This window comes from Opisthocomus hoazin, chromosome 1, assembly GCF_030867145.1.
Source record: "Opisthocomus hoazin isolate bOpiHoa1 chromosome 1, bOpiHoa1.hap1, whole genome shotgun sequence".
Taxonomy (NCBI): Eukaryota; Metazoa; Chordata; class Aves; order Opisthocomiformes; family Opisthocomidae; genus Opisthocomus; species Opisthocomus hoazin.
The window spans coordinates 33,076,374-33,091,600 of NC_134414.1; the positions used below are offsets into that span (position 1 = coordinate 33,076,374).

The 15,227-nt window shown below is 43.2% G+C and overlaps 1 protein-coding gene across 1 annotated transcript; it reads left to right on the forward strand.

The window, feature by feature from the left end:
• The first annotated feature begins 180 nt into the window (after positions 1-180).
• CKAP2 (cytoskeleton associated protein 2) lies at positions 181-15,068 on the forward strand. The gene is made up of 9 exons (XM_075430579.1): positions 181-241; positions 2,435-2,522; positions 4,822-4,897; positions 8,860-9,665; positions 10,694-10,880; positions 11,468-11,635; positions 12,178-12,250; positions 12,981-13,374; positions 14,245-15,068. The coding sequence occupies exons 1-9, from the start codon at positions 181-183 to the stop codon at positions 14,408-14,410; spliced, it is 2,019 nt and encodes a 672-aa protein (XP_075286694.1). The 3' UTR covers positions 14,411-15,068.
• The last annotated feature ends 159 nt before the right edge of the window (positions 15,069-15,227 follow it).

Sequence of the window (15,227 nt, forward strand, 5' to 3'; positions counted from 1 at the left end):
TCTCGCTCCCACGCCCGCCTTCGCCCGCCCCCTGCCGGCCCGGCCGCCGCGCCAGCCGCAGCCGGCACCGCCCTCCCGCTCGCCATTGGCCAGTTCAAGTCCCGCGGCCGGCCCAATCAGGCACGCGCCGCGCGGCGGGCGATTCAAACGGCGGAGGCGCCGTTCTTACCGCGGGCGGCCATGGCGGCGTGTTCGCCTCCCCAGCTCCCGGCCAGCCGCCGCTCCGAGCCGGCCTACCGAGGTAAGGCGGCGGGGCGGGCACCGGCGGACGGAGCCCCGACGGGCCGAACCGCCCGCCGCCGGGGCTGCCCGTCGTCAGCGCCCCGTGTAGCGGCGGGCGAAGCCGCGGCGGGCGAGGGAGGAGCTGGTGGGAGACGGGAGCCGGTCGCTCCCCCCCGGGAAGCGGGAGATGAGGGCAAGCGCCTCAGGCGGGGTCGGAGAACGGGCAGGTCTTGGCGGCAGCGCCCGTTACTGTGGCCTCAGAGCTTCTGCCCGGTGCGAGCGGGCCGATGGGGCATCGCCCCCCACTCACAGGGCCGGGGCTCCCCCCCATCAGGCAGGCAGGCAGGCCGGCCGGGGCCGGGGCCGGGGCTCCCCCCCGTCAGGCAGGCCTTCCGCCGCGAAAGCCTTTTTTCGTGACAAAAGGCACGGTCTAACTGAAAAGCATCTCATTGGAACAGACAAACGCTTCGATCTCGACCTGCACTCTTCTGTTGATCGGTTTCTGACCGGTTTGGCTTCTGCAAGTTAAACGACCTGAATTGCTTTGCCGGGGCTTTGCTGTTTGGAGCCGGTGAGACCAGTGTCCCTGAAGCAGGAGGTGCCCGGGACGCTCCAGGATGCCCGCTGAGCTCGCTGCTGTGCAGCATCTCCTGGCAGCAACAGCTCTGGTGTGCACCCCTTCAGAAGCAGGGGACGTACGCTGCCTCTGGGGCTTATTCGGCCTGGGCTTGGACAGTTGTCCTAAAGAAGTTCTGTATCCTAAGTGAAAGGCGGCATTGCAGCAAGCTTAAGTCTCAATCCATTCTGCTGGCTGCGTGTTTCAGGCTTTGGTGTGTCAGTGCATGAGAAAGAACTTGCCTTTTTCAGCTCTCCCATACTAGGAGAAGCAGATTCTGAGGGTAATTACCCTGTTCTGTGGGATGGCAGCTTTTTACCATGGAGAGTGTGCAATCAAGCGCTTAATTCTTTTCAAGATGATGTTCAGGTCTTCAAAGGCAATAAAGTTTTAACAATTTCTACTGTCTGAGCTTCAGTAATACAGAAGTATCTCAGCATTGAGGGACCATGTTGATGGACCTTGCAGAGATTTCTGAAGTGTGAATCAAGAACAATGGGCAAGACAAAATATGAAAGATAAAGAACATGTGCAAAGAGATTCAAAAGGGGACTCGTGCCTGCCTAGGAGGGCCAGAAGCTGGGTTTCATATGTGAGTTCACTGAAGACTGAATGAGCCTGTCCTATGGCTGAATGTCACTGCTAATGAGCTGTCACTGCTGAATGAGCCTGTCTGTGATGGAGGGTGGTGTAATGCCACGAGTTCCTGAATGCCATGAAGGAATTGTTCGGACTCAAAGATAATGCTTTAAGTTCTTGTTCTCACATCCCACTGCACGTGAAACAGTTGTAAGACCTGGAGTCTTAACCATCTTAGACTGGCTGTGTGGATGCTTGAGCTTACTCTGGGTGGCAGGACCATCTTATCCCAGCTGTTTCCAAAAAGCCAAGGTCACTAGCTCCATATGGGAATAAGGAAAGGTCTCTGAAAAAGATCAACAATGTAATCTATGAAGGATGTAAGTCTCTGGTGTACAGTAAGCCAGTGAATGTGTGGGAAATAGTATCCCATTCTGGAATGACGTTCTGTATTAAGACAGTGACAGCTGGCTTAAGACCTTTTCAGGATAATTATGTGCTGTTATTAACATTCCGTTGGTCTAACACTTGTTCAGATGTCCAGATGACAATGGAAGAGAAGCAAATGATTTTGCAGATAGTCATTTGGGTTCATGTACATTGTGTTTTTCATGTGTGCTATACTTACTACTGTCCAAGGGAAAATTGTGCTCGCTGAGCCAACAGTAAGTATGTGAAACACTGGACAGGCATCCAGGAGGTAAAAGAGCAAGGCTGAGTTCTTCCCATCACAAACCCGTGTTTCTTTTGTTGCGTTAAGCTAAAATAGCCATCTTGTATAGCTTTGAAATTACACTCAACTGCCCAATATAGCCTTTCTTGAGAAATGAGAGAATGTATAAGACATGATAAGATGTGAATATTAAACTAAAGATTTTCTTGATCTATGGTGTCTGTTTCATAATGTCTTGATGCTTTTCTAATTTTTCCCTTTTTCGAAGAGACAAAGTTTGGCATTACTATTTTAGCTGAAAATGTAATAAATCCTTTTTTTTTTTTTTTTTTTTAACCTACTAGAACAAAGACGACAAAAATTTGAAGAATATCTATCAAGAAAAAAGACCTTTTCTGGCGTGCCCATTCAAGACAACCAGGGATCGATCAGGTATCAGCATTCTGCTATGGCTTACATTCCTTTAGAAAGGTCCATGGTTGGTGGGAAAGATGCAAATAGCAGTTCTTGCAGAGAACCTCAATCAAAAGGTGATACCACACAAGACTGGTGACGGCACAGATTTCCTAAAGTCCTTTTATTGTCAGCGAATACTAAAAGTTTTTGTTAACCAAAGGTATAATAGATGTAATTCATGAAGTGTGTTATCTGGTCCTCTAGAGTCTGAGACAGGACAGGATACCTTTATGGCAGAGCTCTTATTTCAGATGCCACTTTGCTGTTTTCCTTTGTAACCTTCCTTCTGCACATAACTTTTTTCCCTCTTTCTACTCAGGCTATGCTGCATATGCTCACAATCCACTTGATCTAGTTCTGTTGTGTTTTTATAGTTACTAATTCACTATTTTTCTGCTAAAAGCAAATATACTGTAATAAAATCCAGCCTGTGTGATGACCAGCAGGTAGACATAATGCTCTGTAAACAGAACATGGGCGCCTATCAACAATTAGTAGTGCTTCTATTTATTGACTTGTATTAAAATCTTTCTGCTGTTGTCTAATGTCTGGACATTTAGTATAACATCACCTAATAAGCAACAGAAGTTTCTCTATAGAAGCCAGTGCTGTGAAGGAGTATAGAAGGTTCTAGCTCTAACATTAGTTCATGGTGTAGCAATGTTTTTGCAAATAGTAAATTTAAGTCTGAAATTTGTTCCCATCTAAATAGGAAGTCTGGCTTGCAATTTTCTATACTTGAGGTGGTATAGAATTGTAGAATAGGACTGATGCTGTCCAGAGGGACCTGGACAGGCTTGAGAGGTGGGCCTGTGTGAACCTCATGAGGTCCAACAAGGCCAAGTGCAAGGTCCTGCACGTGGGTCAGAGCAATCCCAAACACAAACACAGGCTGGGTGCAGAATGGATTGAGAGCAGTCCTGAGGAGGAGGACTTGGGGTAGCTGGTTGACAAGAAGCTCAGCATGACCCGGTAGTGTGCACTCACAGTCCAGAAGGCCAACCATATCCTGGGCTGCATCAAGAGAAGCGTGGGCAGCGGGTCGAGGGAGGTGATTCTGCCCCTCTATTCCGCTCTGGTGAGACCCCACCTGGAGTCCTGCGTCCAGCTCTGGAGCCCTCAGCACAGGAAAGACATGGAGCTGTTGGAGCGGGTCCAGAGGAGGCCACAAAAATGATCAGAGGGCTGGAGCACCTCTCCTACAAGGACAGGCTGAGAGAGTTGGGCCTGTTCAGCCTGGAGAAGAGAAGGCTGCAGGGAGACCTTATAGCAGCCTTCCAGTACCTGAAGCGGGACTACAGGAAGGATGGAGAGGGACTTTTCACAAGGGTGTGTAGTGACAGGACAAGGGGGAATGGCTGTAAACTAAAAGAGGGCAGATTTAGATTAGATATTAGGAAGAAATTCTTTACCCTGAGGGTGGTGAGGCACTGGCACAGGTTGCTGAGAGAAGCTGTGGATGCCCGCTCCCTGGCAGTGTTCAAGAACAGGCTGGATGGGGCTTTAAGCACCCTAGTCTAGTGGAAGGTGTCCCTGCTCATGGCAGGGGCGTTAGAACTAGGTGACCTCTAAAGGTCTCTTCCAACCCATTCTACCATAATAGTCTGGGTTTTCAGTCACATACAATAGTGCTACATGTTTTGTGTAATGCATTGTGAAGCATTTGAGGAAGAATTTGCATTTGTAACTTTCAACTGAGATGTTTCTCTTCTGAGCTGTCAATATATTTTCCTAGCTGCTAGGAGACAATACTGGTTTTGTTAATCGCTGCGTAGTCCGATGCCAGCTCTGGTGCCTAACTGCAGGTTTTGGAACCTGTCAGTGTGGTAGGAACTATGCGTCCACGGTCAAACTCGCCTCAAATGGCCTGGCCCCTGACGACTACAGTAGCTGAGCTTCAACTCCTTGTGTCCCCTTCCTCCTCAACTGCAGCAGTCAGAAACTTGACCTGTAGCAGATGCATCAGGCCAGACAGGTTGGTGCTCACCCTTAAAGATGAGAATGGCACCTGCAGTAAATAGGGCCTGTTCTCTTCTCTTCCCCTCCGTTAGCCAGCTCTTCATGGTGCAAGAAGAGATGTTATGCAGCCTGGGCCTTGATCAGTGGTTGCTTAGCCATTTGTTTTACCTGGAGGAAGAGTGCAAGCTGAATAGAAACGCTTCAGTGTGAATTCAGCCTGCAGACTACCACCTGGACCATGTGAACTTACTCTAAAAATGCATTTCTTTGTTATGTTGTAGGAGGATTTAAGATGTCTTCTCTTTTTTTAAAGCAGTAGCAGAACTAGGAGAGCAACTAGCAATAAACTGCAAGACAAAATACAGGTCTCAACATCTCCAAAGCCAGAAATGGTAAGTTTTTCACTGATATTCAAATACTGATGTCACCCTGTTTCTGTGGCTACAGCATTCCACTCACTTGAACTGTATTTAAGCTATATGACTTCCAGAGCATGAGAAGCTTGCAGGTGCAGAGGTTCAGCTTATTAAAACTTTGTTCAGTGAATGATTAATATACGCTTTCTGGAGAGCTGTTGCATTACTTATGTAATGGATCATATTGATATTCAGTTTGTACCTGACTGGAGAGGGGCTTAAACAGGATAATGCTATTGCTGAGCGGATGATTAAAATTTAACAAATTTTCTTGAGACCCTTGGAACTTTTTGGTTTTATTTTCAGTTTTCAGGGAAGTTACTTAAAATCTGAACAAGGTCTTCTGTCAGAGCAGGGAATTCTTCTGTTGTTCTGTGTTACCAGGATGAGGTGAGGGGGGAGGGAACACAAACTACTAATAAAACTAACTGTTGAACGTGTGCTGATGCTGGCAAGTCATTACTGGTATTAGTAGATGCTAATACCTAATAAGAGTTTAAGGGAATGTTTTCCCTTATTTTGTGTCACTTTTCCAAAATTAAGATGCACACGGTTGTGCTGCTTAGAAATAGCAAAATACAGATTCTTCTCCAGACCCATTCTGAGGGAAAGGTGAGGAAAAAATAGATGCAAAATCCATGTTTATATTAGATAGTTTTAAGTTTGAATTCTGAAAGATTTGAGAGACCTGGGGTTATCTGAGAAGGAAAGCAAAAACCTTAAAACTTCAAAATTGAGTGTGGGGGGGAAAAAATCCAACAGTGAGAACAAAGTGGGTTTTTTTAGAAATTTCCTGATGGGAGATATTTTGTTCTGTGTCAATGTCTTGTGTCATTTTTTTTTTTTTTTTTTTTAAAGTTGAATTAAACTACATAGCTTCCTTAAACAGCAGCCCTCATACTCAAGCTCTAGTTATTGGCTTGGTCAAATCTACCTTTTAAGTCTGACAGATCAGGAAATGAGATGCGGTGTAGTCTTACAACTCAAGGGCATCTTCTGTAAAGAAGAGTATCAGCTTCTGCAGACTTCTGTATGTTGTTCACGTATTTTTTTTCTACCTTTGCATCTTTCACTCTTCCATAAGTCGCTGTTTGGACAATGCTGAATTAGTTGCTGTAGAGCATCTTCTTTGGAGGAAAAGACTAGGTCCCACTTCTCATGGCATCTGGGCTAAGGTTGTGCTGAGAATATACGGTTGAGAGTTTCAGGGAGTAGTAAGGCCATATAAAACTCACGCGTCTATTCTTAACTACAGTGTCCTACAGCTCATTAGTAAGAAAAATTCTCCCTCTTCTGGTAATATATCCTAATGCCCTCATTAAAGGTGTTACTCGCTACCTTATGTTAGCAGGCTATCCACACAAAGTGGAGAAATGGTGCTGCCATTAAGTGATGGGGTATGCAAACTGCGGTACTGCTTTTGACTATATACAGCCTAAAGCAAGTTTCTACTTAATGACTCTTCTTAGAAGGTGATTTTGGCAGGTAAAAGCCAGCGGTTGCTTTAAGAGAGTTTTGTTTCTTTAAGAAAACTGTAGCCCTCAGGTTAAGCCTTCTTACTTACAAGGCAGAGTTTCAATATTCCTTATTGGATTATGTGAATTCTGCAATAATAGTTGACAAATATTCTACTCAGTGTATATATACACTACTTTTGTGGATACTTTTAAAGTGGCATTTACTGTTAATCACTCTAGTCCTGTAAATAGAATCATAGACTCATAGAATGGTAAGGGTTGGAAGGGACCTTGAAGATCATCTGGTTCCAACCCCCCTGCCATGAGCAGGGACACCTTCCACTAGGCCAGGTTGCTCAGAGCTCCATCCAACCTGGCCTTGAACACTGCCAGGGAGGGGGCATCCACAGCTTCTCTGAGCAACCTGTGCCAGTGTTTCACCACCCTCATGGTGAAGAATTTCTTCCTAATGTCTAATCTAAATCTGCCCTCTTTTAGTTTACAGCCATTCCCCCTTGTCCTGTCACTACACACCCTTGTGAAAAGTCCCTCTCCATCCTTCCTGTAGTCCCGCTTCAGGTACTGGAAGGCTGCCATAAGGTCTCCCTGGTGCCTTCTCTTCTCCAGGCTGAACAGGCCCAACTCTCTCAGCCTGTCCTTGTAGGAGAGGTACTCCAGCCCTCTGATCATCTTTGTGGCCCTCCTCTGGACCTGCTCCAACACATCCATGTCCTCCTGTAAGGAGGCCTCCAGAGCTGGATGCAGTACTCCATGTGGGGTGTCACGAGCAGAGTAAAGGGGCAGAATCACCTCCCTTGACCTGCTGGCCATGCTTCTCTTGATGTAGCCCAGGATACAGTTGGCTTTCTGGGCTGCCAGCGCACATTGCCTTCTCATGTTGAGCTTCTCATCCACCAGTACCCCCAAGTCCTTCTCCTCAGGTCTGCTCTCAATCCATTCTGCACCCAGCCTGTGTTTGTGTTTGGGATTGCCCCGACCCACGTGCAGGACCTTGCACTTGGCCTTGTTGGACTTCATGCGGTTCACTCAGGCCCACCTCTCCAGCCTGTCAAGGTCCCTCTGAATGGCATCTCTTCCCTCCAGCATATCAACCACACCACACAGCTTGGTGTCATCGGCAAACTTGCTGAGGGTGCACTCGGTTCTGCTGTCCATGTCGCCAACAAAGATATTAAACAGCACTGGCCTCAGTACCGACCCCTGAGGCATACCACTCGTCACTGGTCTCCACCTGGACATCGAGCCATTGACTGTAACTCTTTGTGTGCGTCCATCGAGCCAGTTCCTTACCCAGTGAGTGGTCCATCTGTCAAATCCATATCTTTCCAATTCAGAGACAAGGACATCATGCGGGACAGTGTTGAATGCCTTGCACAAGTGCAGGCAGACGATGTCAGTTGCCCGCCCTGTGTCCCCCAATGCTGTAGCCCCATCATAGAAGGAAACCAAGTTGGTCAGGCACAATTTGCCCTTGGTGAAGCCATGCTGGCTGTCCGCAATCATCTCCTTGTTATCCATGTGCCTTAGCACGGTTTCGAGCAGGATCTGTTCCATCATCTTGCTGGACACAGAGGTGAGACTGACTGGCCTATAGTTCCCCGGGTCTTCCTTTTTTCCCTTTTTAAAAATGAGGGTGATGTTGCCTCTTCTCCAGTCGGTGGGGACCTGCCCAGACCACCACGACCTCTCTAATATGATGGAGAGTGTTTTGGCAACTTCGTCTGCCAGTTCCCTCAGGACCCGCGGATGCATCTCATCAGGTCCCATGGACTTATGCATCTTCAGGTTCCTTAGGCAGTCTTGAACCTGGTCTTCTACAGTGGGCGGTTCTTCATTGTCCCAGTCCCTGCCTTTGTCTTCTGCAATTTGGGTGTTGTGGCTAGAGCACTTGCTGTTGAAGACTGAGGCAAAAAAGTTGTTCAGCACCTCAGCTTTCTCCAAGTCCCAGGTAACCAGGTCTCCAGATTCCTTCCGGAGAGCGCCCACATTTTCCCTAGTCTTCCTTCTATCCTGACAAACCTAAAGAAGGCTTTCTTGTTCCCTTTGACATCCCTGGTCAGATTTAATTCTGTCAGGGCTTTAGCTTTCTTAAATTGCTCTCTGGCTACTTGAACGATTTCTCTGTATTCCTCGCAAGCTACCTGTCCTTGTTTCCATCCTCTGTAGGCCTCCTTTTTCTGCTTGAGTTTGGCCAGGAGCTCCTTGTTCATTCATATAGGCCTCCTGGTGTTTCTGCCTGACTTCCTTTTGGTCGGGATGCATTGCTCCTGAGCTTGGAGGAGGTGATCCTTGAATAATGACCAGCTTTCTTGGGCCTCTCTTCCCTCTAGGGCTTTAACCCATGCTATTCTACCAAGCAGATCCCTGAGGAGGCCAAATGAGTGAAAGCCTCTGTGGAAACAAGTAACACGCAACATGAATGTACTTATAACACCTCCATGAATATGCTTTTGATTGCAGGAAAATAAAGAGAATGCTAATAAACTGTCATGGGACCAATCAAGTGGAACCTCAGGAAAAAATGTTATTTTAAACTCTTCCACAATCACAGTGACAGATTCTGTATCAGGCACAAACTATAATCCTGAAGATCATGCTTCCAAGGATGAAGTCACTGAAATAAAATGTCAGCATGTGTCACTTAGCAAGTCCTTCCTGCAAAAAAGAAGCATAAAAGAGAAGCAATTGATTGCAGAAAAAAAAAATTCAAGCGTCAGCCTACCCAAGAAACCAGTACTTGGTACATATCGTGGCAAAGTTATCCAATCCAAGATAAACTCCTTCCGAAAAACACCAGGAAGTGAGGGGGAAAAGAGTTCTTTGCCAGACAAGATGCTTTGTCCTTCTGCCACCAAACCAGCAGCAAGTTCTTCGTCCATGAACAGCCGTAGTGTAGTTCTGAAGACCACCAAAGTCACAAACAACCCTAATTCTGTAAAACCAAATGGTGTCCTACCATTCCAGAGCAAACAGTCTGACAAAGCTGCTATTAACTCAGAGTTCAGTCTGAAGAAGAGGCAACCGACATCTGCTGTAGCACCAAAGAAAGTAACAGTCCAAAAATTGATCAGCGGAAGGGGACCACAGCCGCTGAAGGCTGCTTCTAACAATTCTGACCACCGCATGCTAGAAGTGAAGAAATGTGCAGATTTTTGTGAAGATGCAAAACCAGTTTCTGTTGTTCCTGGTACAAAGTCAGGACAGAATTCTAAACCCAATGGCAACAGAAAATCTGTTCTGCCAAAAGAGTCTGCAGAAGAGAGAAGGTAACTGAATTAATGTTGTAGCTTGATCTTGGGAGGTATTTAGACCTTCTTTCCAAGAATATCTATTTTGATCTATTTCTTGCTGTAGATCTACTGAAAAATGAGAGAACTGAGTGCTTGAACTTGATGCCCAAAGGCAGCAGACTAAAACTGTAGACTTAATACTGAGAAATCAGGATTCAGACTAATTGCAGCAACTCTTCAGGCTTACAGCTTGTCCTGTGCAGTTATAAATAGAAAATGTATACTGCTCAGGCTGTCTGGTTTTTAGGCTAAGTGTTGTGACAACCTTAAGCATGACAGATAACCCCGTAAGTGAATTGCACGTGCATGCCACTACTTAAAAAAAGAAAAAGACTGAAGCAGGATGTATATGGAACTGAGCGTGTTCATGGACTGCAGGAGAACACTTGTCAATTATATATTTTTCAGCTTGGTGAAAGCAGCTTAGATGATTTGTAATCTAAAAATTATTTAGTATTCTTGGTAGAGCTCTTTGTCGAAAGTCACATTTACTAGAAATTGGTCTAGGGGGATGGGGTTGAAATGAAATATGTATGAGGACTGAATTAGGCTTATACATCAGGTTTCAGATTTTAGAAGTCGTGTGATAGGATGGTTTTGGGCTGCTCTCCATGCTTCACGTCTAACTTGGAGATAGTTTCTAGTTTCCTGGTTTGAAGTGGGACTAGGGAAGAGAGGTGACACAGATTAATAAATTGGGAGCAGTTTTTACCTTCTCTGGTAAAAGGGTCTGTAGCCTAAGTCTCTTGCTGCTGGAAAGGGAGAAATTACAGTGTTCTAATCTGATAGATACCTAAAGCAGATAGTGATACGCATGGTTCTGAAGTTTCCATGCATGTCTAAAAGGCAGCTGTATTCTGTTTAGGATTGAAGGGAGAGGACTCAAGGACTGTCTAGAAAGTACGTCTTTGTATGACTTGCCCTACTTAGTGTCAGTTAGTGTAAAAAAAAAAAAAAAATTATAAAATATCTGTCATTTCAGTTAATAATATTCTTAAATGCAGGGCTCGCCTGGATGAATGGAGGGCATCCAGAGGAAAAGTGATGAGGAGACCTCCTACATCTGTACTTCTGGGACTCCAGTCTAAAAGTGAAGAACAAGAATTCTCTTCTGGTGATTCTTTAGAGCACGTACTACATAGCGAAAAGGTCAACAAGACTCTTGCAGAATGTCTGCAGTTAATCGAACAGGTATTCAGTCCCTTGCCTACCAAGTTCTAATCATGCAGGTCCCTACAACATGCAAGTCCTATGGGCATGCTGGACCTGTGAATCAGATGCAGGGAACTAATTGTTCCCCAAGGTAAGCAATATCATAGCTTTTTGCTGAAACCTGAAGAAATTAGTTCTCGCTCAAGCATCACTAACTTATTGAACTACCCAGTAAGTTTAGGCAATAATTGTAGCATAATAAAGTAGAAAAACTGTAACATAATGAGAAGTTATGAAGTAATTAATCTAAAACAAGTTGGCATTTGCAGAAACTTGCCTGGGCTTCTGAAAATGTCTGCTTTCAGTAGTTCTGAAGATGTCTATGCGTTTTAGTATCGCTTCTACTTGAAATACTGTGTAAATTATTCTCATTTGGAAGAACAGGTGAATGACAATTCTTCTGCTCAAGTTCATAGCTCAGTCTTGGAAATACTTGCCATCTTCAACTTTCAGGGTTACTCTCCAAAGAAAGAAAGAAAAATACTTGCTTTCTAGTTCAAAACCAGCTAAAACACAGCACCTCAGTGTTCACTGCATTTAAATCTCTCCTCTTGTGTTGCACTTAGGGATGTCAAGGTGATGAAGTACGTGCCATATTGGAAGATCTGACACAGAGCATTCCTGGGGCTAAAAAGCTTGCTAAATATTGGATCTGCTGTATGCGTCTTGAAAAGATGGGCCCTCTTGAAAAGCTTATTGCTGTCTATGAGGAGGCCATTTTGGCAAGAGCAGTGGTGAGCATCTTGTCTTGAAGTTTGAGATTAACAAATATAAAAGCAAGAAAGTATGGTATATAAAATACAACTACTTCTGATTTTAATAAATCCTTTTATAGTAGGAGAGCCATGTGACCTAATTGGACATAAAAAGTTGGATTTAGTTTGTTCTGTAACCACTGTATACACTTCAGTACTTTCAAGAGGAAAGGTTTAGGATCATCAAAATAACATATGATGTTCTGCCTAGAAGAAATTAAGGACTGAGACTTCTAGTATCACTAGAAACCCAAAAAAACCAGAACTTAATTTTATGTTTGTTGATGGACTTAACTCCTATGCTTTAATATCAGCAAGATTTCAGGGCATCAAATGTAGCCTTAATGCACCAAATACAGGATTCACTTGTGTTCTGACTTATGTCTGAACAACATTAAATAAAGGGTTTGAAACAGGAACATGCGGTCTGTACCACTTTCCCTGTAACTGTTATACCAAATAAGCTGAAATTATGATTAATTTTTGAACTGTTTTTCTGAGACAATACATTTTTTCCACAGCCTAAAGATGAACTACGACACACACTAATAAACACTATAAAAAATACCGAAAGCCTTTTTAAGTCTGAGGATGGTAAGTCCGAGTACTCTATTCTAGTTAAATGTCTGCTTGACGGACAACACAAGCTAACTGTTTAAAATATTTGTGCCTATATTAAATTCTATTTCATGGAAACTTCTCTGTGATCATTTTGTACTCGACAGTCTTTGAAATCAAGCTTGACCAAACTAATAATTTTCAATTGTGGACATGTTAAAATAAGTAGTGGATATGCTTTCATATTCAAACTTTTTACTTAAACTCTATCAAAGCAATGTCGTCCAGCTATTTTAGCCTGATAATCAAAAGAGTAAATAAAAACATTCTTGTGAGCTAAAAGTCTGTTGCCTCTTTGATACATAAACTCCTTCACTAGCAGATGCATGGTTGTATTACGGCACAGCGTCAGTTAAAAGTGGTAAATATTCCAATTTTGGAAGTAAAGTAGCCATATACATTCCTGTTTAATGTAACATAACGTGACAAGTATATGATCCCAGAAACTGACCGAAGTACTTGTTCAGAGCTGCTGTGCTTGGGAAGGAAGAGAATGACTTCTCAGGATGTATTTAGCCTGAGTTTTCAGGTTGCAGGTTCTTGACTAAAATTATTAGTAACTTAAATTGCTGTCATTCAGACTCCATGCATACTTAACTTTCATTTTTATGTAAAGTTTTAAGATTTTAGAAATATCTCTAAAACATTAACTTCTCTTTATTTGTAGCTAACCACAGCTGTACCTTCTTCAATATTTCTATTTTAGGAGGAACTGTGATAGAAGCTCATTTAAATGAGGTAGTGGAAGTCAGCAAGGAACCAAATTCATCTACAGAGCAGGCTCAGGAGGCCTTCAAGGATCTCTGCTCTGATGATGACCGAAAAGCAGAGAGTGATGACAAGAAGGCAGAGACTAGCAATGAAGTGATCAAAAAAGAAGAAATGGATTTAGACTGGAAACCGGGAGAAGAGATCTTGCCAAAAAAGAATAAAAAGCACAAGACTAAGGAACGTACAAAAAAGAAAGGAAAATGTGAAACAGAAGAGCAGAATGAGGATGGCGTAAAAGATGTAGCCCAACCAGTTAATTGTCCTGAGAAGGAGAATGACACATCTTATTTAATGAGATACAATCCATCTACCACACCATACTTGGAAAGGTAAGATTACTTCAGGTAACTATGGAAAGTTTGCAGTGTCTGAAGCAGCAGTCATGTTTGTGCTCTGTTGAAACAGCAAGGCACTGCATTGGTGAACACTCAGTTAAAAGCTCTCAAGAACTTAGTTTCTTAGGATTGCTTCCTCTTCTTTCAGAAGGAAGTCTTCTTAAATAAATTCCTCTATTTACTCAAACTGTTTTGCTTTTTAATGCCTCACTACAGAGTGATCAAACCTCTTTGTGGCAGAGCTATGAATTCCACGTTTAGGATCTTCTACCACAGCCCACGTGGCAGTAGCAGTTCTACACTGATCTAAGTAAAGAGCGAGTAGTTGTTTCCTGTCCTCTTTTTAAATGTAGATGTGGTTGTATGTCATACAACACAGAAGTGATAACCTTTACAGGACAGTTACATCTTTATCTTAACTGTATCCTGAAGCAAAAATCTGTGTAGTAATCTCAGGACAAACCAGATAACATTTAAATTCCTTTTTGCCATAAGCTTTCTTCTAAGATTGCAGACTTAGCATAAGTTGTGCTCAGCTTTGGCATCTGATGAATCTGGACTCCTGGCAGCTGTCTGCTATCCTTCACAGCAGCGAGAACAGTTTCCCCCAGTGGAATAGCAGGGAATCTTCCTTTGGAAACTCTTTTTCAGGAGATTCTCCAGATAAAAATATTTTGCCCAAGAAGAATTGTACATCTAGTTTTAACTGTACGAATCGTAAAGGGCCTCTTTCCCATTTCCTTTGGCTATGGGAAAGAGTTGAATAGGAATCATGTCTTGCTGTTTCTGATAGATGCTACAGAGGTAATTTGTATGACGGTATGCCTATGTTTCGTGATTTATTTATTTTTTTCTTTTCCAAAGTGTGAAGATGCACCATGAGGCAAATGACTCCAGTGCTAAAGACCTGAAAATTGTAACCCCTTTGCGATATTCTCAACGCATTCGGGAGAAGATGTGCAAGTCAGATACCGTTAAAGATCAAGATCCATGTGTCTCTTCATTTGAACAGCTGGGAGAACTGGAATAAAAAGCCACTGCATTTATCCACAAACAGAGCAATGCGCTCAAGGAAACAAGTGCTGAAGTAGAAAAGTAACGCCCGTGTAGTGTTAATACTACTTTTTAAAGATTGGATCTTTTTTAAGGAGAGTTCAGGGGTGTTTTATTTTAGCAGCTTTCAGAGAGGAGCTATCTAAGACTTGCATGGATGGCTTAAGGTGAAATTTGACTGCCCGAGTCACTAAACTTTTGAATTTATAAGTTTCTGCCTTTTTAAAATTGTTGTAAATCTTGTCTGTTTTAGTACTTATAGACATCAGTGTCTTCATGTTAAATATAATTCATTAAATACTGATTTAAGGACTAGGTTAACACTTATATATAACAGTTTGATAGTAGATATTAGCAATATACTACAGTTTTCGTGTTTCAGTTCCTATAAATTCCCTAGAATAGCACAATCTAACTCTTAGTTTAAGAAACAAAAACAACATAAGCATTCCCATAGAACAATGTCTACTACAGGAACATTTAGTTTTGAACACTGAAACCAGCTAGTAAGGTGTACGCTAAGTTTAAAATGTTTTATCCATTTTTAGGGAGTTTTATTTCTTCAGTCAGCAGGATTATTCATGATCAAGTAATCTCCCTTAGATGAGGTCTGAAACACTAATTACTATGTATGTAACGGTTGTAATGTTGGTTTGTATTAGTCTGTAATATGGTAGACTTATTAAATGAATCAGCTGAGTTGTATTTGTTATTTATTTATGGGCTTTAGGCTGGAAACTAACTGTAGAACATGGCTATAGGTCTGAGACTGGAATTCTGAAAATTATTTTAGT